Source organism: Geotrypetes seraphini, chromosome 2 (assembly GCF_902459505.1).
Source record: "Geotrypetes seraphini chromosome 2, aGeoSer1.1, whole genome shotgun sequence".
Taxonomy (NCBI): Eukaryota; Metazoa; Chordata; class Amphibia; order Gymnophiona; family Dermophiidae; genus Geotrypetes; species Geotrypetes seraphini.
The window spans coordinates 281162215-281185313 of record NC_047085.1 but is presented as its reverse complement, the minus strand read 5'-3'; the positions used below and the strand labels follow the sequence as shown (position 1 = coordinate 281185313).

Here is a 23099-nt window from a genome sequence, read left to right as displayed (position 1 = left end):
CGCACACCCGTGTAAAACGCGCACACGGGTATAGCACGCGGGAAACGAAATATATGTAAAAAAAATTTTGTATGCCGCGCACACCCGTATACCGCGCATGCTGCCCGACTCTCCCGTCGCCGCCCGACTCTCCTTTCGCCCGCCCCAACTCTCCCCTCCCTCTTGAAGTCCTGTCCCCACCCTGAAAGCCTGATGCCCCCCCCGATGTCTGATTCACCCCCCCCCCGCAGGACCACTCGCACCCCCCACCCCGAAGGACCACTCGCACGCACTCCCACCCGCACCCCCACCCTGAAGGACCGCTCGCACCCCCACAGCCTCCTGACCCCCCCCCATCATGTAGAAGCTCCTACCGGTGTCCTGCTGCTTCCTCTTGGCGGTCCCGGCCCTTCTGTGAGCCCTGCGCCTGCGCTGCTTCCTCTTCCGGCGGTCCCGCCCTTTCTCTGACGTCAAGCCCTCTTGCCCGCCGACTCCCCAACTCCCCGACATGATTGGGGCAAGAGGGAGCTCAAGCCCTCTTGCCCCAGCCAACCGCGGCACCCCCGACACGATCGGGGCAAGAGGGAACTCAAGCCCTCTTGCCCCCCCGACTCCCCGACACGATCGGGGCAAAAGGGAGCCCAAGCCCTCTTGCCCCGCCGACTCCCCGACAATATCTGGCGACCCCCCCCCCCCCGCTAGTTGTTCAGGCCAGGAGGGAGCCCAAGTCCTCCTGGCCCTGGCGACTCCCCCCTGCTAGTTGTTCGGGCCAGGAGGGAGCCCAAACCCTCCTGGTCACGGCGATCCCCTACCCCCACCCCGCACTACATTACGGGCAGGAGGGATCCCAGGCCCTCCTGCCCTCGACGCAAACCCCCTTCCCCCCAACAACCGCCCCCCCAAGAACCTCCGACCGTCCCCCCAGCCGCCCCGCGACCCCCCTGGCTGACCCCCACGACACCCCCACCCCCCTACCCCGTACCTTTGTGTAGTTGGGCGGACAGACGGGAGCCAAACCCGCCTGTCCGGCAGGCAGCCAACAATGGAATGAGGCCGGATTGGCCCATCCATCCCAAAGCTCCGCCTACTGGTGGGGCCTAAGGCGCCTGGGCCAATCAGAATAGGCCCTGGAGCCTTAGGTCCCTCCTGGGGGCGGGGCCTTGGGCACATGGTCGGGTTTGGCCCATGTGCCTCAGGCCCCGCCCCCAGGAGGGACCTAAGGCTCCCGGGCCTATTCTGATTGGCCCAGGCGCCTTAGGCCCCACCAGTAGGCAGAGCTTTGGGACGGATGGGCCAATCCGGCCTCATTCTGTCGTTGGCTGCCTGCCGGACAGGCGGGGTTTGGCTTCCGTCTGTCTGGCCAACTACACAAAAGTACGGAGGGTGGGGGTCGGCCAGGGGTTTGCGTCGAGGGCCTGGGATCCCTCCTGCCCGTAATGTAGTGCGGGGTGGGGGGAGGGGGTCGCCGTTGCCAGGAGGGTTTTGGCTCCCTCCTGGCCCGAACAACTAGCGGGGGGGGGGGTCGCCAGGGCCAGGAGGACTTGGGCTCCCTCCTGGCCCGAACTACTAGCGGGGAGGGGGGGTCGCCAGGCCAGGAGGGCTTGTGCTCCCTCCTGGCCCAATATTGTCGGGGAGTTGGGGAGTCGGCGGGGCAAGAGGGCTTGGGCTCCCTCTTGCCCCGATCGTGTCGGGGAGTCTGCGGGGCAAGAGGGCTTGACGTCAGAGAAAGGGCGGGACCGCCGGAAGAGGAAGCAGCGCAGGCACAGGGCTCACAGAAGGGCCGGGACCGCCAAGAGGAAGCAGCAGGACACCGGTAGGAGCTTCTACATGATGGGGGGGGTCAGGAGGCTGTGGGGGTGCGAGCGGTCCTTCAGGGCTTGGGTTCCCTTCTGGCCCGATATTGTCGGGGAGTTGGGGAGTCGGCGGGGCAAGAGGGCTTGGGCTCCCTTTTGCCCCGATCATGTCAGGGAGTCGGGGGGGGGGGGGGCAAGAGGACTTGAGCTCTCTCTTGCCCCGATCGTGTCGGGGGTGCCGCGGTTGGCTGGGGCAAGAGGGCTTGAGCTCCCTCTTGCCCCGATTGTGTCGGGGAGTCGGCGGGGCAAGAGGGCTTGACGTCAGAGAAAGGGCGGAACCGCCGGAAGAAGCAGCGCAGGCGCAGGGCTCACAGAAGGGCCGGGACCGCCAAGAGGAAGCAGCAGGACACCGGTAAGAGCTTCTACATGATGGGAGGGGGGGTCGGGAGGCTGTGGGGGTGTGAGCGGTCCTTCAGGGTGGGGGTGCGGGTGGGAGTGCGTGCGAGCGGTCCTTCGGGGTGGGGGTGCGGGTGCGTGCGGTCCTTCGGGGTGGGGGTGCAAGTGGTCCTGCGGGGGAGTGAATTGGACATTGGGGGGGGGGAACTATGTAAAAAAAATTTTGTACAACGCGCTCACGCGTATAACGTTCAAGATTATGCAAGGTTTGTAAAAATTGTGTATAACGCGCGCGTTATATGCGTGAAAATACGGTACTTTTGGCCTGTTTTAAGTCTATATAGTCTAGACATAAGGACATAAGAATTGCCGCTGCTGGGTCAGACCAATGGTCCATCGTGCCCAGCAGTCCGCTCACGCAGCAAAGACCAGTGCTCTAAATGAGCCCATCCTCATCTGTGTACTTTCCAGTTGAGCAGGGACTTGCCCAACTTTGTCAGAATCCCTGAAGGGTGTTTTCCCATACAACAGACTCCAGAAGAGTGTTCCAGTTTTCCACCACTCTCTGGATGAAGAAGAACTTCCTTACGTTCGTACGGAATCTATCCCTTTTCAACTTTAGAGAGTGCCCTCTCGCTCTCCCTTCCTTGGAGAGAGTGAACAACCTGTCTTTATCTACTAAGTCTGTTCCCTTCAGTATCTTGAATGTTTCAATCATGTCCCCTCTCAATCTCCTCTTTTCGAGGGAGAAGAAGCCCAGTTTCTCTAATCTCTCGCTGTACGGCAGTTCTTCCAGCCCCTTAACCATTTTAGTCGCTCTTCTCTGGACTCTTTCGAATAGTACCGTTTCCTTCTTCATATACGACGACCAGTGCTGGACGCAGTACTCCAAATGAATGCACCATGGACCGGTACACATGCTCGGAGGCATCCAGATGTGGCCCCGAGCTCAGGGAAAACAAGACGAGATCCATGAGGGGCAGGGCTTGAGGGTAGAGCAGGTTGGGGGCTGAGCGGTGCGGGATTGTGAGTGTGCCTAGATCACGGCTGCCAGCAACTAAGTAGTTTAATTGGGTTTAAGCGTGCGATAAATTGGTTGCGCCATTCAAACCCATTTAAAAAAAAAAAATAGCCACCACTACACGGCCTCCAGGATCAGCATTTAAGTCCCTGGCAGCTACTGGTGCAAAGTGACGCTTGTTTATGTGTGGGATCACACTTCGGTGTTGCTATATGCCACTAATCGTGATTCTGACAGGACACTAGGTGCTGGAAATGTAGGCCTCCTAAACCTGGATGACTTTTCTGGCGCTTAGGGTCCCTGCTCACCGCGATCCTGGAAGCAGCACCTTTCTGTGACTGACACGTTGCAGGCGCCATTTCCAGAATCAGCTCCTAAGCATGCACTGCTCAGCAGTGCAGCTTTGTAAAAGAACCCTAAAATGTTCCTTCCTCTCCCGGTTGAACACATGACCAGTAGCCTTGGTTGTTATTTTTATGCACCTTTCTATGGACTGGGTGTTTGATGCAGTGGTGTAGCCAGACAGCCAATTTTGGGTGGGCCTGAGCTGAAAAGTGGGTGAGCACAAAATTTTCTCTCAGTCTCCACCCTTCTCCCCAATCTCCTTAAGACTTCCTACCGCCATTAAGATTATCACCAATTCCCGGAAATTTTGGCCACGTCACCCCCAGCTACCTATCTCACACAGAATTACATATAAAATAGCGCTCTTAACTTTTAAAGCCCAAATAACAAATGCTCCCAGTTTCATGGATAAAACTTCTCATGCCACACACTTCATCCGGTACACTACGTTCCATGTCTCAAAATTTATTGACAGTTCCCTCGTTGAAAGTAATTAATACACGCCGTAATACATTGTTCTCTGTCGCAGCTTCCTGCCTTTTTAAGAGAGGAAAAAAGTATAGATAAATTCAAGGGATCTCTAAAGTGCTTTCTTTTTAAAAGATGCCTCCTCATCCTAATTCGGATACTTTTATATAACACTGACTCATTAACCCTCTCTTTCCTTTCAATATGTTCTTCCCCTCCCACTCGTTTTACCCTTGTTGGTTTCTTCTCTTTTAAAGTGTATTTCTTCTGTTTCTTCATATTCCAGTTTGTGATTTGTGTCCATGTCTTTTGTCAGGTTGTTTCAACTTATTTTTTCGTAAATCACTTAGAATTCTATGTAAAGTGATCAAACAAATTTTTAATAAACTTGAAACTTGAAAACTTCACACGGGATGGTTAGAACATAAGACCATAAGTGTTGCCATACTGGGACAGACTGAAGGTCCATCAAGCCCAGTATCCTGGTTTCCAACAGTGGCCAACCCTGGTCCCAAGTACCTGGCAAAAATCCAAAGAGTAGCAACATTCCAGAGCTGAGATTGTGATGTCATAATGCCTCATTCCACCAATGGCTAAGAGCCAACCTCATCAGTGATGTCACAATGGCTTCATTAGCCTTACTTGGCTCACATAAGAATCAGAATATGAATGGGCCCAGCCCCTGACCCTTGAGCCTTGCATTGAAGAATGCTGTTTGTAACCAGCCGTCATTTTAAGCATGTATATGCCCTATTTTAGTGGGGGGATTTTTAGTTCTTTTAGCATTTTATTTCATTAATTCTGAATTTGGTGTTACAATCTGTTGTTCTTGGTTTTTAGTTTACACATTATTTATTCTTTTCTATGACATGTTTGCATTGCAATTTTACTCAAAAGTAATAGGTATCCATATTTCCATTCAAATTTCATCACGGTGCTCTGGTTTTGGCTCCAGTATTTATCACTTCTGTCCACCAGATCTGGCTATTTGTTACCGTCTCATATTTTAAAAAAAATTTTAAATGTTTTATTAGAAATTTGAAAAGAAATACAAGCACCAAAAGTGGATATCAGCTCATATAAAAATGCAATATACAACATCTCAGCATAATAATTGCTACCAGCACAAAGTACAAAATGCATCTGTAAACAGATAGACAGAAAACTAGATATCCTTGCCAAACTGCTCCCCACACCCCACACCCAAATGCACTAATCTGAAATACACCACATGTGACAAACCCTGTTGTTTCTTCAGGAAGTCATCCCAATAATAACAATCCCCCCTGATTCCCCCTCCCCAAACAGTAAACTTAAGTCAAAGAGTCCACTTTGTCCATAATCAGAGACCAGGTCCTAACCCAGAGCCATGGCGTTTTGCAATAGAAAGCTCCATTGCACACATACTTTGCAACTTCATAGACCAATCCAAAATAGTAGGAGGCTCCGTCTGCTTCCAATGGCTAGCTATCAAACATTTGGCTGCGGCTAGTTCCCACCGGCAAAGTTTAGTTTGCCAGGTATACAAACACATTGTAAAGGCCTAATAAGCAATTTTGTGGTATAAAAGGGAGAAGAAATTGTAGCAATTGCGACAAACAACCCACCACTCGCTTCCAGAATGGTTGCAATATCTGACAGTGCCACCAAACATGGAGAAAGGTGCCCAGATCTACCCTACATCTCCAACAGGTAGCTGAGGTCCCCAGGCACATCTTATGCAAATGTGTGGGTGTATAGTACCACCTAGTAAACACTTTGTAGTAGTGCTGCCCGATTCAGGGAAAAAAATTTGATTTGATTCGATTCAGCCAATTGAATTGGTTTTTCGATTCGATTTTCCTGCCCAATTGGGTGTTTTCTTTTCAAACATCCTGGTGGGTTTATTTTACAGCCTCTTCACCCCCTTTCCCTTCTCCTAATCACACTGGCGCTGTGGTGTAAACAAAATAAACAAACAAAAAAGACTTTTCCTCTCTCTGTTAAATTCTTGCTCACGTTTGCGGTCTAACACCATCTCTGGCAGGATACACATTTCCAATCTGACATATTGTAATCACAAAACAGAAAATAAAATTAGTTTTTCTACTTTTTGTTGTCTGGTCATTATTCAAATTTTGTTGGTCTCAGGCTCTGGTTGTCTTCTGATAACTTGCTTGCCAGGGTCTCCTTTCTTCTTTCTCCCTACTAACCATCCATCTTCCATCTCTGTCCTCCCCTTTTGTTTCTCTTCCCTCCCTAGGAGGTCTGGTATCTTTTTCCTTTTTTTCGTCTCCCTCCACAGATCCACCTTTTCTTAACTACCCTTTCATCCAGCATCTCTCCTTCCTTCCCCACCACCCCAGGGTCCACCATCTCTCCCTTTCTTTTCCCAACTACCCTCCTATCCAGTATCTATAATACCCCCATTCTCCTAACCATAATTCCCCCATCCTCCTAGCCATAATTCCCCCATCCTCCTAGCCATAATTCCCCCATCCTCCTTACCCAGAGCCCCATCCTAACCCTGGTCCCCCATCCTCCTAACCCTGAGCCCCCCACCCTCCTAACCCCAAGCCCCCCATCCTTCTAACCCTGAGCCCGCCATCCTCCTAACCCTGAGCCCGCCATCCTCCTAACTCTGATTCCCCATCCTCCTAACTCTGATCCTCCCATCTTCCTAACCGAGATACCCCATCCACCCCATCCTCCGAGTCCTGAACTACAATCCTCCTACCGCTGATCCCCATCCTTCTAACTGATTCCCCCATCCTCTTAACCCTGACATCCCCCATCCTTTTAACCCTGACATCCCCCATCCGTTTAACCCTGACATCCCCCATCCTTTTAACCCTGACATCCCCCATCCTCTTAACCCTGACATCCCCCATCCTCTTAAACCTGACATCCCCCATCCTCCTAACCCTGATTCTCCCATCCTCCTAAACCTAAGATTCCCTATCCTCCTAAGCCTGTGATCCCCCATCCTCCTAACTGATCCCCTCCATCCTCCTAACTGATCCCCACCATCCTCCTAACTGATCCCCTCCATCCTCCTAACCCTGATGCCCTCCCATTTCTCCCAACCCTGAGCCCCCCATTTCTCCCAACTATGAGCCCCCCCATTCATCCCAACCTTGATTCTTCCATCCCCCTAACCCTGATTCCCCCATCCCCCTAACCCTGATACGCACCCATCTGTATAGTCACTCGGATACAGTCCAACTCTAACAAAAAAAAGGGTGAAACACCAGTTAGAGAAACTTCCATAATTTGCTATTTTGTGGGAATGCTTATTCCACTGCACCCACTGCCACTGTGAGGTCTTCAGGCTAGAAGAGGAGGATTTGACCACAGCATCAACCTCCTCCAGTAAATTTTCTGCCCTTAAAGCATTCAGAATAACCCAATCATAAGTGCCATCACAAACAGGTGCAGCCATCTGTACCAATGACTTTCCTGATGCAAGTATCAGGTGACTCCTCGTAACTTTTTTCTTAAAGTCATTGCCAAGAGATCTTGGAAAAGCTCTACATGTATTTCTTTCCGGAAAATATCAGCCTGTATCTGAACAGTAAAAATTTTCTTCTTTAATAACAAAACTATTGAAATAAATTGAAGGTCCCTTAGCTTATGTTTAGTGGGCTTCTGAAGGGCTCTCTGAGCTCTCTCAATAAGGATCGAGGAACAGAATCTCAACTACCTCTTACTGTCTCTGTTCTGACAAATGTCCTGAACCACCTGCATCTGGTCCCAAAATGCCGCCACCTCTGGGATGCCCTTGATAAATTGCACCACCTGGAGCGATTCTCCAGATTCTTTAATTTTTCCCAGATTTCTTTCCACTATCCAGTTGCTCCAACACCATATCCACCTAGCCTTCCACCTTCTCTTGCCAATTTCGTTATGTCCATTAGTTCCTGCTTAATCTCGGCAATCGCAGTTTTGATAGCCAATTGGAGAGGGTTCACATCTCAACTTAATTTCCATGAGCAAATCCACGAATTCCGTACACGACCCTCCAACAAGTGCTGGTCTCATCACAGCTCCCAACCACTACTTGACCATCCACCTCCAAGGAGTTTATAGGTTTATTAATCACTTGATATAACACCTATTGTTGAAAACATCTAGCGATTTACAATATAATTTTTTAAAATTAAATAATGGGGAAGGTCAGAAACAGACGAAAACTGGAAAAAGCACAAACAGCATCAACTCAGGAGCCACAGGGCGGTTAAAGGGGCCAAAAGAGACTACGAGGAAAAAATAGCCAAGAAGGCGAAAAACTTCAAGCCGTTCTTTCGATATATTAAGGGGAAACGACCCGCGAAGGAAGCGGTGGGACCATTGGATGACCATGGAATACAGGGAGTGCTGAAGGACAAAGCCATTGCCGACAAATTGAACACATTTTTTTGCATCTGTATTTACCGAAGAGGATATACACAACATACCGGAACCCAACAGGCTATACCCTGGAAACGAAGACAGGAAACTGACAGGGTTGACTGTCAGTCTAGAAGAGGTATGCAGGCAGATTGATAGGTTTAAGAGTGAAAAATCCCCAGAACAGGATGGCATCCATCCGAGGGTCATCAAGAAACTGAAAGGGACTATAGCTGAACTGCTTCACCTAATAGCCAATCTGTCGATCAAATCAGGAAAGATTCTTGAAGACTGGCATGTGGCGAATGTTAAGCCAATTTTCAAAAAAGGTTTGAGGGAAGATCTGGGAAACTACAGACCAGTGAGTCTGACCTCGGTACTGGGAAAGATGAGTCGTTGATAAAGGACCACATCATTGATCACCTTGACGGACACGGTCTGATGAGGACCAGCCAGCACGGCTTCAGCAAAGGAAGATCTTGCTTGACGAACTTGCTGCACTTCTTCAATTGAGTAAACAGGCAGATTGACAAGGGTGACCCAGTCGACATTGTATATCTGAATTTTCAGAAGGCGTTCGACAAGGTTCCACATAAACGACTACTTCGGAAAATATCAAGCCATGGAATCGAGGGTGAAATACTCATGTGGATTAAAAACTGGCTGGCAGATAGGAAACAGAGAGGGAGTAAATGGACAATACTCAGACTGGAAGAGCGTCACCAGTAGGGTACCGCAGGGCTTGGTGCTTGGACCCATGCTCGTCAACATATTTATAAACGATCTGGAAATTGATGTGATGTGATTAAATTTGCAGGCGATACAAAGTTATTCAGAGTAGTGAAGACACAGAAGGATTGCAAAGACCTGCAATGTGACATAAACACACTCAAGAAATGGGCCACGACATGGCAATTGAGGTTTAACGTGGATAAGTGTAAGGTGATGCATTTCGATAACAAAAATCTTATACACGAATACAGGATGTCCGGTGCTATACTTGGAGAGACCTCCCAGGAAAGAGACTTGGGAGTACTGGTCAACAAGCCGATGAAGCCATCCACGCAATGCGCGGCGGTGGCGAAAAGGGTGAACAGAATGCTAGGAATGATTAAGAAGGAGATCACGAACAAATCAGAGAAAGCTATCATACTGCTGTACTAGGCCATGGTGCGCCCTCACCTGGAGTACTGTGTCCAGTACTGGTCGCCATACATGAAGAAGGACACGGTACTACTCAAAAGGGTCTAGAGAAAAGCGACTAAAATGGTTAAGGGGCTGGAAGAGTTGCTGTACAGTGAGAGATTAGAGAAATTGGGCCTCTTCTCCCTCGAACAGAGGAGATTGAGAGGGTACATTACATTACATTAGGGATTTCTATTCCGCCTGTGCCTTGCGGTTCTAGGCGGATTACAATATAGAAAATATCTGGGACATTCCAGTAGAATTACATTTCAGGATATGAGTAAGTTACAGGAACAGTGAAGAGTTATGATATTACAATTTCACAGAAGATATTACTTATTACAGAAGATACTACATATAGCAGAAGATAATGCATTTTACAGAGGTAATACATGATCGAAACATTCAAGATAATGACTTAGTAGATAAAGGCAGGTTGTTCACCCTCTCCAAGGTAGGGAGAACGAGAGGGCACTCTCTAAAGTTAAAAAGGGATAGATTCTGTACAAACATAAGGAAGTTCTTCACCCAGAGAGTGGTGGAAAACTGGAATGCTCTTCCGGAGTCTGTTGTAGGGGAAAACACCCTCCTGGGATTCTGACAAAGTTAGACAAGTTCATGCTGAACCAGAACATACGCAGATGAGGCTGGACTCATTTAGAGCACTGGCCTTTGACCTAGGGGCCACCACGTGAGTGGACTGCTCGGCACGATGGACCACTGGTCTGACCCAGCAGCGGCAATTCTTATGTTCTTATGTTAAGGGAAGAAATACAATATTTGATAAAGCAAGGGGAGGTTGAGGGGGATAGTCACAGCAGATCACTGGAGTGAAAGTGTTTGAAAACCAGTCCCTTTTACAAAGTAAAGGTAGAGAGATGCGTCACTAAATAGAAAGATTTTAAAGTTGCTCTTAAATTTATCTAGTAACAAATCTAAACATAAATGTGAAGGTAAGGCATTCCAGTGGAGGAGAATAATATGGCCTAGTGGTTAGAACCCCTGCCTCTGCACCCCAATGTTGTGGATTCTATTCCCATGCCACTCCTTGTGACACTGGGCAAGCCTTTTAACACTCCATTGCCCCAGGCATCATAGTCAGATTGTGAGTCCGCCGAGACAGGGTGAAATACTTGAGTACCTGAATGTAAACCCGCTTCAAATAGAAGTAGTATGTATGAAAATTAAAAAAAAAAAAAAACACCTGAAAAAAATTGTTCATCTTGCACTGGTCCCGAACTTGATTTCTTAAGGGGTAGGTTTGTCACCTTTTTGAGTGAAAAAAATGGCAGAGGGTATTAAGACATATAATTAGTGCTGCCCCAACAGAGCTTCACTTGAGAGTGACCATCTATCTCAGTGACATCATTTCCTCCCCATATCATCACCAAAATTGACTTCAAACTTCTCAAATATGCCTCAACTGCCATTTCCCCTTATCTGCCTTTAAAATTACACTTCTCCCTCTGTATCCACGGGGGTTAGGGGCAGAGTCAGCCCACGAATATGAAAAAAACGCAAATAATATTCGGACCAGTTCTGACCCACCCCTGCTTCCCCTCGGCATCCCTTAAACCTTTCTTGGTGGTCTAGTGGGTTTTCAGGGCAGGAGTGATCTTCCTACTCTCCTGCCCTGTGCAAATTGCTCATAGGAAATGGCTGCCGTGAGCTCCTGTCGTAGACTTGAGAGACTAAGGGAACTCACGGCAGCCATTTCCAATGAGCGATCTGCACGGAGCAGGAGCATAGGAAGATTGCTCTTGCCCCAAAAACCCGCTAGACCACCAGGTAAGGATCAGGGGAGTCTAAGAGAGCTTAAAAATAGCCCAAAAAATTAAAATGTTAAAAAAAAAAAAAATCACGAATAACCGAATCCGCAGATGCTGAAACCACGGATTTGGAGGGAGAAGTGTAGTATACCATACTTTATTGAAAGTTGAAGGAGCAGTCACTTCAATTACTGCAACTTGGTTTGTTAACTTCCTTTTAACTGTTTCATGCAGAAGTAACTAGTCTGAACTGAAGTAGATTTTCTGTGGCAGATGTGTGCGCTTATCTTGGCTTTGTTATAATGTCTGTGTGGTGCCTTGTTCCAGAGTTGAAACCTCCTTACCTTTTCTGCAGTTGGCACAATAGTTTAAAATTTTGTGTCTTGGGCATAGATTGTCTTCATGCCATAGTGCAGGATTGGGTTTTTTGTTTTGACAGATGTGACCTATGCAAATGTGAAACTAAATCTGTTTACTCAGGGGTATAAGTTAGGCAAGCCACAGCATTCATTCATGAAAATATTTATGCTTTTTAGGTACATAGATCAAGGGCGTAATCCTCAACTTTACACCAAAGAATGTTTGGAAAGGGCTTTAGCTAAAAATGAACAAGTAAAAGGCAAAATTGATACCATGAAGGTAAGTGCCTTAACTAAAAATGCAGTTTTTAAAGTGAAAATCCTATAATATGAGAGACCATGTATTCTTAAGAGTATAAGGTGTGTTGAGCAGGGGCAGAGTTATGATTTTGTCTGCATATTTAAACATGATATGTACAGCAAAGAATGTACTGTATTTTTCGCTCCATAAGATGCACCTGACCATAAGACATACCCTAAATTTAGAGGAGGAAAACAAGAAAAAAAACACATTCTGAACCAAATTCTCCCTGCCAGGCTCTGCACCCAACCCCACACTCCTAGCCAGGCTCTGCATCCTGTCCCCCCCTCCCTACCAAGCTTTGTACCCTGTCCCCCCTCTGGTGGTCTACTGGTAGGCAGGGACAGGGCACAGATGTCAAGGCAGATGACTTTTTAAAATATGCAATGTCACACCAGTAAAAACTATAGCAAAATAGACAAATATAGTGCAAAATAGAGACAACAGATATAAATTCTCAAAACTGACACATTTTGATCACTAAATTGAAAATAAAATCATTTTTCCTATCTTTGGTTGTCTGGTGATTTCTTTCTTTCTTTCCTTCCTCAGGCCCAACAATTGTCCCTTCCTTCCTCCTATGTTCCCCTCACTGCCTTCCAGCCTTTGTCCACTCCCCCCCCCCTCACTCAGGCCCAATAACCAGTATCCTCAAAATCATGGAAGGTCTAGTCAACCATAACCTCATGTCTTACCTAGAGAAATTCAACATCCTTCACGACTCCCAGTCAAGATTCCGCACCAACTACAGTACGGAAACCGTTCTAGCCTCATTAACCGATCACCTCCACCAACTTTTCTCACTAGGAAACAGCGCACTGCTACTCCAGTTTGACCTCAGCAGTGCATTCGACCTAGTAGACCATGACATACTGCTTGTTTCCTCGACTCCATTGGCATTTCCGGACAGGTACTAACCTGGCTCACAGGCTTCCTAAAAAAACCGCTCCTACCAAGTCCACAACGACGGAACCTTCTCTCATACCTGGTGCAACCCCTGTGGAGTTCCCCAAGGCTCCCTCCTATCTCTTTCCCTGTTCAATATCTATCTAGCTTCACTGGGACACATATTATCGAACCGAAACCTGAAATCCTACATTTACGCAGATGACATTACTATCATCATCCCTATTACCTCACTGTCACAAGAGACAGAACTATACATCTCAACTGTTGTCAACATGGTTGAACACTGGACCACAAGCTTCAAACTGAAACTAAACCCAGAAAAAAACAAATTTTTCCTTGCAAGTCCCAACCACAAACTAACGACCACCACCCTGCAACTTAATGGGCTAACATATCCAATCAATCCCACCATTAAAATTCTCGGAGTCATCCTGGACCGCTGCCTCACCTTTGAAGACCATACCAGTGCCCAGGTCAAAAAATGCTTTTCCAACCTTTGGGAACTCCGTTCTATCCCCACCTTCAGATTGCTGGTCCAATCCCTAATCTTAAGCACCCTGGATTACTGTAACATCATTTACTTGGGTTCCTTCAAGAAAACCATTAAACGTCTTAGACTCATTCAGAACACCGCCATCTGTCTCATCTATGGCCTCAAAAAGTCAGACCATGTTAGCCCTTTCTAAAGAAAACTTCATTATCTTCTAATTGAAGCAAGGGTCATCTTCAAATTCACCTGCCTCTGCTTCAAAACCTTAACCGGCTCATCCCCGATATACCTGTCACGCCACTTTGTGTTCCCAGGCTCCAACCGTACATGCAATGCCCACCTGTTTGCCTACCCTTCCCCAAAAGGATGTATCTACAAAAGATTCCTGGACAAAACCCTCTCTTTCCAAGCTGGCAAATGGACTGACTGCCTGACCACCCTCATCTCTCTTGCCCCATCTTACCTATCCTTCAGGAACTCTCTCAAATCATACCTCTTTGATAAATTTCTCTAACTCCCTCCCCCACAATTCACTAATCTCTACCCCGCCTCCCTTCCTCTCCCTTCTAATCTACCTACCTCTTCTCCCCCGGTTTTTCCTCTCCTCTTCCTGCTCTCCCTTGCAACTGTTATCGGATTATTTTGTAATTACTACTCGTTATATTATACACCTGAAATCTAACTTGCTGTATCTTGCTGCATATGTACAGTCTCTTCTCCTGTAAACCGCTCGGAACTGTCTTGTATTACTCTGTATCTTCGCTGCATATGTTCAGTCTCTTCTCCTGTAAACCGCTCTGAACTGTTTTGTGGTATTGCGGTATACAAAAATTAAGTTATTATTATTATTTATTATTAGCCCTTCTTCCCTCCCTCCTTTGTTCTCCCCCCCAACTCAGGCCCAACAATTAACGGTATCCCTTCCTCCCTCCCTCCTATGTTTCCCTCACTGCCTTCCAGCCTTTGTCGTCTTCCGCCCCCCCAAGCCCACCTGCCCATTGAATTTAATTACCTCCCGCTGCTGCTGTGAGGATATATTCAACAAAGCAGCAGCGGCCGGGGGGTGGGTTGGACTCCTGGCTCAGCAGCTGGTCGAGCAGCTGCTGAGCAGGGAGCTGGCACGAAGTGAATTGCTGGGAAAGGCCAGGCGGGGGCAGCGATTGCACGCCGCCGGCCCAGAAGCCTTACCCCCAACAGTGTAAGGCTGCACCCACCTGGCCTTTCCCTTCCTCTACTTATGGCGGCCAGGAGCGGCGGTCGGCGGTCAAAATAAGGTAACGGCGGGGGGGGGGTGAGTATTCACTCCATAGGACGCATCCTTTTTTCCACCCACTTTTTGGGGAAAAAAATCTTATGGAGTGAAAAATACGGTATATCTTTTCACATCAGCAGTCATGCAATCCAGTGCAATAGGAATGGTTTGCTAAACCTTAGGGTATTCTGTCCATTCTCACTAGCATACTGCAGAAAGATGTCAATCACAGCTTTTGAAACTCCTTCTCCAGGAGTCTTTCAGTTTCTCTTTCTGAAGGCGAGTATGAAAGGTGTCTTCTGATCTGCTCTGTTTATTTCTCTTTTTATTTTGCAATAGTTTTGCAGTTTTTCTCTCTAGTTGCGGTCTTTTTGTGAAATCAGAGATCCCTTTTGATAAGGGTCTACTCTACCTATATGGAGAGTAGATGTTAAATCTGCCGCTGGCAGGGGTATCCTTCGGGGACCTGTTTCAGCCAGCCTGCTGAAGATTAGTGGAGCCCAGGGTCCATTCTGGTGTTTAACTTGGTCAGGGGCAAGACTGCAGGCTGTTTAGGCACTAATAGCGTATTTTTGGGGTGCTCATGGTGCTGGCTATATTTCATTTCGTTCCCCCCCTCCTTTTTTCATGGAAGTCGAACTGGCAGCCCGAAGATTCCAGCAAAGTGGCTGAGTGCCTGCAAGTAGAGAGCCTCTCCTAGAACAGCTACACCTGAGAGAAGCTGAAGCAGGCAACAGAAGTACCATTACCCCAGCATATGGCCTTCGAGTAAGGCTGTGACAGTCTGTGGGGAAAATCAGTAAGGGGAAGTCTTCAAAAGCTGTTTTTAACTGTTTCTACAGTTAGGGCCTTTGTTCCCCTCCCCTAAAATCCTGTTTGTTTAGATTTTTGGTCAGGTCTGAGGTGACTATAAAATCTCTTAGCACTAAAATTCACCAGCAGTGGCCATCTTAGATTTTCCAGATTTTATTCTAAGTTCTCAAACTTCTCCAAACAACTAGTTTTGCTTCCAAAGTACTAGGGAGTCCTCTGACTCTAATACCCTTGTATCATAAATTGTTTGTGATGGATGGGTGATGGAAAAGTACCCTTGTGCTATGTTGAGTGAAGTGGGGAGGCAGGATCTTCAAGTTTAGCTCTCTCCCCCTTTCATAAACTGTCTACCTTGTGCCCCTTTTCTCCTTTGTATTTTTCTCTCTGTCCACCTCCTCCCCTATTCTCAGGCATCTTCCTTTCCTTCCTTCCCACCCCACAATCTTGCATCTGTCTCTTTCCCTCCCCTCTCTCCCCCTCTTTCCCGACATTTCTCTCCTTTTTTTTCCTTCAACCTCTTCCTCCCTCTCCATGCTCTGGTATCTCCTCTTTCCTTTTCCTCCCTCCCTCCTTTCTCCATAGTCTGGCATCTGTTTTCTTCCCTTCTGTCCCTCCTGCCCCTCCCCCATGGTCTGACATCTCCTTTCCTTCCTTTCCCTAATTCCCTTCTCTCTCCCCAATCACGCCTCTCTCTCCCCAGTCATGTGCAGCATTTCTCTCCCCCTCCCCTCCTCCCTTTGTCACTGCCTCCCATTGATAGTACAACATTCAGAACTCACTGCCCTTGCCAGTGTCAGGCCTTCCTTTCTTCTGGGTCCTGCCTACTTCCTTCCTTTGCGACGCTGGCAGAGCATCGAATTCTGAATGCTGACGGAAGAAGTTCCCAGAGTCGTACCATGACTCTGGCCCTCGTTCAGAGCATCCTATTATGGGTTGCAACTAGGATGGAACGCCCCCCTCCCCCCACCTTGGTATGCCACTGCTCAAAGAACATCTGAGAGCAGAGCTCCTCCCTGACTGTCAGTCGGACAGGGATTCAGAGGATGGAAGTTCAGTCTTGATCCCCTCACTGTCTCAAAGTGAGGCCTCCCAGATGGGATATTCGGCCTCCTATATTGAGGATCAGGATGGAGTCTGGGCCACAGACTTTGGAGAGGATCTCTCCATAAAGCAGATGTTCATGTTTTTGGCTCTGCCAGACATTATTACAGAGTCTCTTCGTGAGCTCAAGCCCCAGTCATCTCAGTGTTCTCTTTTGACAGGGTCTGATCTGAGCCTATGTCCTTTCCTTAGCACCCAGATATGAAACTCCTGGTTACAGAGCCCTGTAGGAGGTCCCAGAAGGCTCCCTCAAAGGAACGAAGGAGAGAGGGAGGTCCCAGAAGGCTCCCTCAAAGGGACGAAGGAGAGAGGGAGGTCCCGGAAGGCTCCCTCAAAGGGGCGAAAGCCTTGACTAGGCTGTATCCCTGGATCAAGAGTTCCAACAAATGTTTGCTTTGCCAAAGGTAGAATTCCTGATGGCACAGGTAGCTAAACGCACATCCTTACCTAGTGAGGGAGGAGTCGTGCTGAAGAATACACAGGACTGTGGAGTGGATATAGTTTTCAGGAGGCAGTTTAAGGCCCTGGTCCTAGGAGTTAAGGCAGGGTCAGCTGCTTTTTTCGTAACACGTGCTACCATTCATAACTGCGAACCCTGATTATGACAGCGGCTGAACCATTACCTCATCTTGTGCTGGCAGGGGTGGACTATGTGGCTGACACACTTTATGATGTAATTAGAGTCATGGCGAGAGTCTTCGCATATTCCATTTCCGCCCGATGTATGCTGTTGATCAGACAATATGCAAGTGATTCAATATCTATGGCTATGCTTAAATAACCTTCAAGGATGGGCACTCTGGCCCCAACTTGGACATCTTAGCGGCAACATGGGCTGAGGACTTGCACTGCACGTTAACGGCCCAACAGATACAGAGGACGCTGAAAAATATTCTGAAGGTGTCTCCTAATATTGTCCACTGGGAAATGCAGTTAAAAATTGTTTTGAGACTCTATATCCCGCCGGAACGAGCAGCCCGGATGGGGATTACTACAATTCATTCTTGCCCGAAATGTGCACATGCTCACGCATCATTGGGACATATGCTTTGGAATTGTCCCAAAATTCAACAGTTCTGGCAACAATTAGGGCACTATATCACGCGGCTTTGGCGGAGGCGTTGGCTCCCACAACCGACAGCATTATTTGGACTTTATAATATAGCCACGCCCAAACCCAAAGGAATGTCAGCTTTTGTCACTAGAGTGCTTTTGATGGGGAAGAAAGCAATTCTTACTAACTGGCTGTCCCGGGAACCCCCTTCCTACGCTCAATGGAGAGCGTTGATGATTGTTCATGCAACGCTGGAGCGGAGACTAGTGGGAGATTTGGATCATGGACCGGGCCGCAGCTTCTGTCAGACCTGGGAATGCTTCTGGCAGGACCTCACACCATATGCTCGCAGTAGACTCTTAAATTGTTAGGACTATCTTACACTCTCAGCCATAGTAGTGGCATTGGACTTTTGGGGAGGGGAGGGAAGGGAGGGATGGGGGGAGGGGATGAACTTGCACTGTTCTTTTTTGGATTTGTATGCAACTTCTATTTGTACATTCTGGTTGAAATAATAAAAATCATTTGAACATAAATAACCTTCAAGGGACAGATGCTTTTTGGCAAAGGCCTGGATGATCTTATGGCCAGTGTGCAAGATAGTTGTCCAAAGTGGACAGCAGACCTTGCGCAGCTAGAAGCCAAAACTGGAGCTCCTTTTGGGGATCCGGATGTTTTCACCAGTACACCTTGAGAGGCTCGTCTCAGAGAAACTATCAAGGCTCCAGACAGAGATATTCTCCAGACAGAGCTATAGGTTCCCGGGCCACCACAGCAGCCAAGAAGCCACATTAATGCTAAGCCTCTAGCTGCCTTTCAGAAAATTGGAGGTCCTCTGACTTTCTGGAAGCCTGAGAAAGCATAATGATAGATCTTTTGGTCTTGGATATTATCAGAGAAGGTTAAAAGATAATGTGCATATCCTCTGACTAGTTTGTAGATTCTTCAGCGGGCTGACCGACTTGGGCGGTCCAAGTCCAGGCAGTGTTAAACAGATTTCTGGATATTCAAGCTATAGAACCGGTTCTGGAAGAACACTCAGGCTTGGGCAGTTACTTGGTATACTTTGTCTTGCCCAAGAAATATTCCTGTGACTTGAGGCCCATTCTCGTTCTCATACATATCAATGCATTCCTGAGGGCTCTGCATTTCTGGATGGAGATGCGAGATCTGTCATTGCTGCGGTCCAGTATGGATAGCTTCTGTCTGCCTTGGATTTCACAGAGGCTTATCTCCACATTCTGATTTTTCTGGCACACAGATGTTACGTGTTGGAGAATCACTATCAATTCTCAGCGCTACCATTTGGGTTGGCAATGCCACTCCGGATATAGTGGTAGCAGGTCATCTTCACAGGTCAGACTGGCTGGTTCATCCATATCTAGACAACTGGCTCATCAGAGCCCCCTCTCAAGATGAGGCAGAGAGAGCAGTGACAGCAGTTGTGCAAACTTTGAGTCTGGGCTGTATTGTAAACTTTCAAACGAGACAATTAGTCCCCACTCAGTCTTTGGAATACCCGAGAGTTCTCTTCAACATGGCAGAAGGCCATGTTTTTCTACCAGAAGCATGCAGACAAAAGCTTTGGGGCAAATTACGAACCTCCTGTCGCAGCCAACACCTACAGCGTAGCACTACCTACAGGTTCTGGGCTCGATAGTGGCTGCCATAGAAGTAGTCTCCTGGGCAAGGATGCATATGTATTCACTTCAGGATGTGTTGTTATCTCGGTCTCCTTAGAGAGACTTCCAACTGGACCCTCTACCCTGGATGGAGGCAGTCCGCAGCAGCATGAGCTGGTGGTTCCATCCAGACTCTAGTAAAAGGGATTCCACTTCAGATTGATTCCCGGGTCACGCTGTTCAGCTGGGGAGTGCACAGGGAAATGGACGCCATCCTAACAGAAGTGATCAATTTTTCAACAGGCTAGAATTGAGAGTGGTCCGCCTGGCTATGCAAGACCCCAGAGCTGTAAGAGTAGTCTTAGACAATGCCAAGCAGTGGCACCAGAAGCACATTGTTCAAACTACAGGCCTATCTATAGCCAATATTCCATTCTTAGCAAAATTAACGGAAAAACTCGTATTCACTCAGAATTCATAGAAAAAAAAAACAAACATCCTACACCCTAACCAGACAGGTTTCAGGCAATATCACTCTACTCAGCATTCATTAATAGGTATGTCAATGATTATTCATTATCATCTGGACCATCACAAATCTGTTTTTTTAATCTTCCTTGACCTTTCCTCAGCATTTGACAAAGTGGATCATGACCTTCTTCTCGAACGACTGGAAGTTATAGGTATCACTGATCAGGTCCTGGCCTGGTTTTGCTCCTATTTTTGTAATCAATCTTCACTAGTTTCATTTAATAATACTATTTCTGAAAAACTCATCACTAATTTTGGAATTCCCCAAGGGTCTCTTCTTTCACCCCCTCCTGTTTAACATCTTTCTGGCTCCTTTGATGACCCTCTGTCAGTCCATAGGATTCAATGCGTTTGCTTACGCAGATGACATTCAACTTCTCCACTCTATAGACCCAGAGAACCCATCAGAAATTGAATCTATTAATCAGAAACTTAGACAAATTCATCACTTGCTCGATACAAATCGGTTGGCACTTAACGCCAATAAGTCCAACGTGATGCTCTTCCCTTTGAAAGAAGGACTTAAACTTCATCATTCCATTACTTTGGTTGGCACTACCCTTCGAGCAGTTACTTCTATAAAGATATTAGGAGTTATTTTCGATCATAAACTATCCTTCCATGAGCATATTAAAAGGATAATCAAATCCACGTTTTTTAGATTATGACAAATCCGTTCAGTTTCAAAAGGGTTAGAACCCAAATCTCTTAACATATTAATCCATTTCTAGAACTGACTACTGTAATGCTTTGTTCACAGGAATCCCCCTTAAAGAAATTAGGCACCTGCAACTTATCCAAAATGCCTCTATCAGACTCATATGGAAAGCAAAGAAATTTGACCATATTTCACCCCTTCTCAAGAAATCTCATTGGCTGCCGGTGGCACATCGAATAACCTACAAGATATGTCTACTAACCCTTAAATCGATACTTTACAAATCTCCTTCCTTTATTGACAGAGTCTTAATACCCTATGCCCCTACCCGATCACTTTGAGCTAATGAGCAACATTTGCTGGTTGTCCCCTCTCTTAAATCCATTAATACACAGAAACAATATATTTTTTCAGTTGTTGCTTTGCAATTGTGGAACTCCCTTCCAATACACATGAGGGAAGAACGTCCGATTGATAGGTTTAAAAGCAAATTAAAATGCTTTCTTTTTAAAGATGCTTTTGACTGCTAGCTTTTTATAGTTAGGTCACGCCTTTTAACTCCAACTGTTGATCTTTTCTTAACTTTTTAATTTATTTTATACCTCCCTATTGTTATCTGTTACCCGTCTCATTTACTATCATACATTGTATTTCTTCCCCCTCTTCCCTTTTGGCCCTGTTTATGTTAAGTGTTGTGTCTGTTATTTGTATTGAAGCCTTGTATTTGTATTTGTTGATGTATTATTTTTTAGACTTGTTCATCGCTTTGTATTATGATTAAACGATTCATCAAATTTTAAATAAAGTTGAATCTTGAAACTGAAGGTAAAACTAATTGCTTCGTCAGAAAAGTGCCTGCTGGCCATCACGGCGGCACACGTAGCCGGAGTGGGCAATGTTTTTACCGGCTTTGAAAGATACGTTCTTTAGCCAAGTTGCTCAACTCACCATCATTAAATATCCTCGTCCATTCACTAGCAATCTCATGTCTGGACTACAGTAACGCCTTTTATAAAGGAATCACAAAAAAAGAAATCAAGTGTTTACAAATTGTACAAAATTCTGTTATAAAAGTCGTTTCTAAAGCAAGAAAATTTGATCACATCACTCCCCTCCTGTATAACACGCACTTGCTACTCATCAAGCATCAAATAACATATAAGATAATGCTGTTGACATTTAAAACTATAGTTGTAGGCCGGCCAGAATTTATCAATAAACTCTTGATTCTTCATTCCACTCGGCGTTCGCTCCGATCGTCTAATCAAAACTTGCTTTCCATTCCATTATTACAGCACATCAATACCATGAGAACTAATATATTCTCCGTTACCGCTCCCTCACTTTGGAACTCAGCCCCAAGTCATTTAAGAGAGGTAACATCTCTAGATAACTTTAAATCTAGTCTAAAAACATTTCTTTTTAAAGACACTTTCGAAACTTGACCATCCTTTTAAGGACTGGTTACCTATCCATTTCATTTTTTACCTTAATTGTTCTTTACTTTTCAAATATTGTAGTCCTTTATTTAAAAGAAATAATGGGTAAGTTTGAAAAGTCTGTATCACAAATACAGAAAACAGGATGAGTGGGTATGAAGAGAGGCCACTGATGCTCAGAAATCACAATTAACGAATTATAGCTAGAAAGCTACTTGGTGGTTGTAGCCTGACTGTAGCATCTAATGAGACTTCAGAACCCAGTTCACGTTTCCCCATAACATAATCAATCCTCATAGAAAAATGAAGGCAGACCATCTTGCTGATGTAGTCTGCCTAACCATGCCATCTACTATACCCTCCTCTACATTACATACTGTGGCCGGGCCCATCCCCAAGTAGGTGGGAAACTCCGGCTCGGACCACAAGCAAGAATTTTAGGACGCCTTTTATATGGTGGTGAAAGGAAGACCCAGATACCGGATTCCTTGAAAAACAGTACCAGGTTTATTATTGTCCCAAAGTACAAAGAAAAGAAAACAGAAGCAAAAAGAAAACATTCACATTGGTTTGTTAGAGTCCTTTGGGTGCATCCTGCACGCTATTATATCACAGTCCAGGTGAGCCTTAGGGGTTGTACTGAGGAGCTGGATTGCCCCTCCTTATCAAAAGGAAAAATACTATAAACTCAAAATATTGCATCAGTTCAATGCCTTCCTTGGCTCGTATCCCCACTGGGATTTACTGATCTCTCTGGACCCCAACACATTCTGGCTTTATAGCTGAGCACGGCTTGTGTCAAGCCTTTACACCTCTCAGCTCTCTTTATCTTCAGACAAGTTTTTCTCACCTAATTAGCTCTGCCAGCAATGCTCTGGCTTCCGGGTGAAACAAAGAAACAATTGGAGAACGTTCTTCAGGAGATTAGCTGAGGACTTTCACATACTGTATACCCCCAGGTCCATGTCCTCTTCACTTACATTATCACTCGGGACACTGCACATTTCCCATTCACCCTCATGGGAACTCTGGCGTAGCATTTCCTCATTTCTCCCAGGCTGTGCATCCCATTCCCCTTTCTGCAGGTCTGCCAAAATGCCTGCAGCCTTTCCCTGGGGATAATTTCCCAGCCCTTCTCTCTGGGGTTTAAGCTGCCAGTCACTGTACCTCCCAAGTGCTGTACCACCTTTCCTTAGGTGCTGGCTTCCTGCCCTACGATCATGCTGGGGCTTAGGCACCCTCCGTA

General features: G+C 46.6%; 1 protein-coding gene across 1 annotated transcript in view; it reads left to right on the top strand.

Moving 5' to 3' along the window:
• Positions 1–23099, top strand: part of MED10 (mediator complex subunit 10) — a 149621-nt gene that overhangs the window by 98766 nt on the left and 27756 nt on the right. The window contains exon 3 of the mRNA XM_033929781.1: positions 11861–11963. Coding sequence (XP_033785672.1) covers positions 11861–11963 — 103 coding nt within the window. The remainder of the gene's footprint in view (positions 1–11860; positions 11964–23099) is intronic.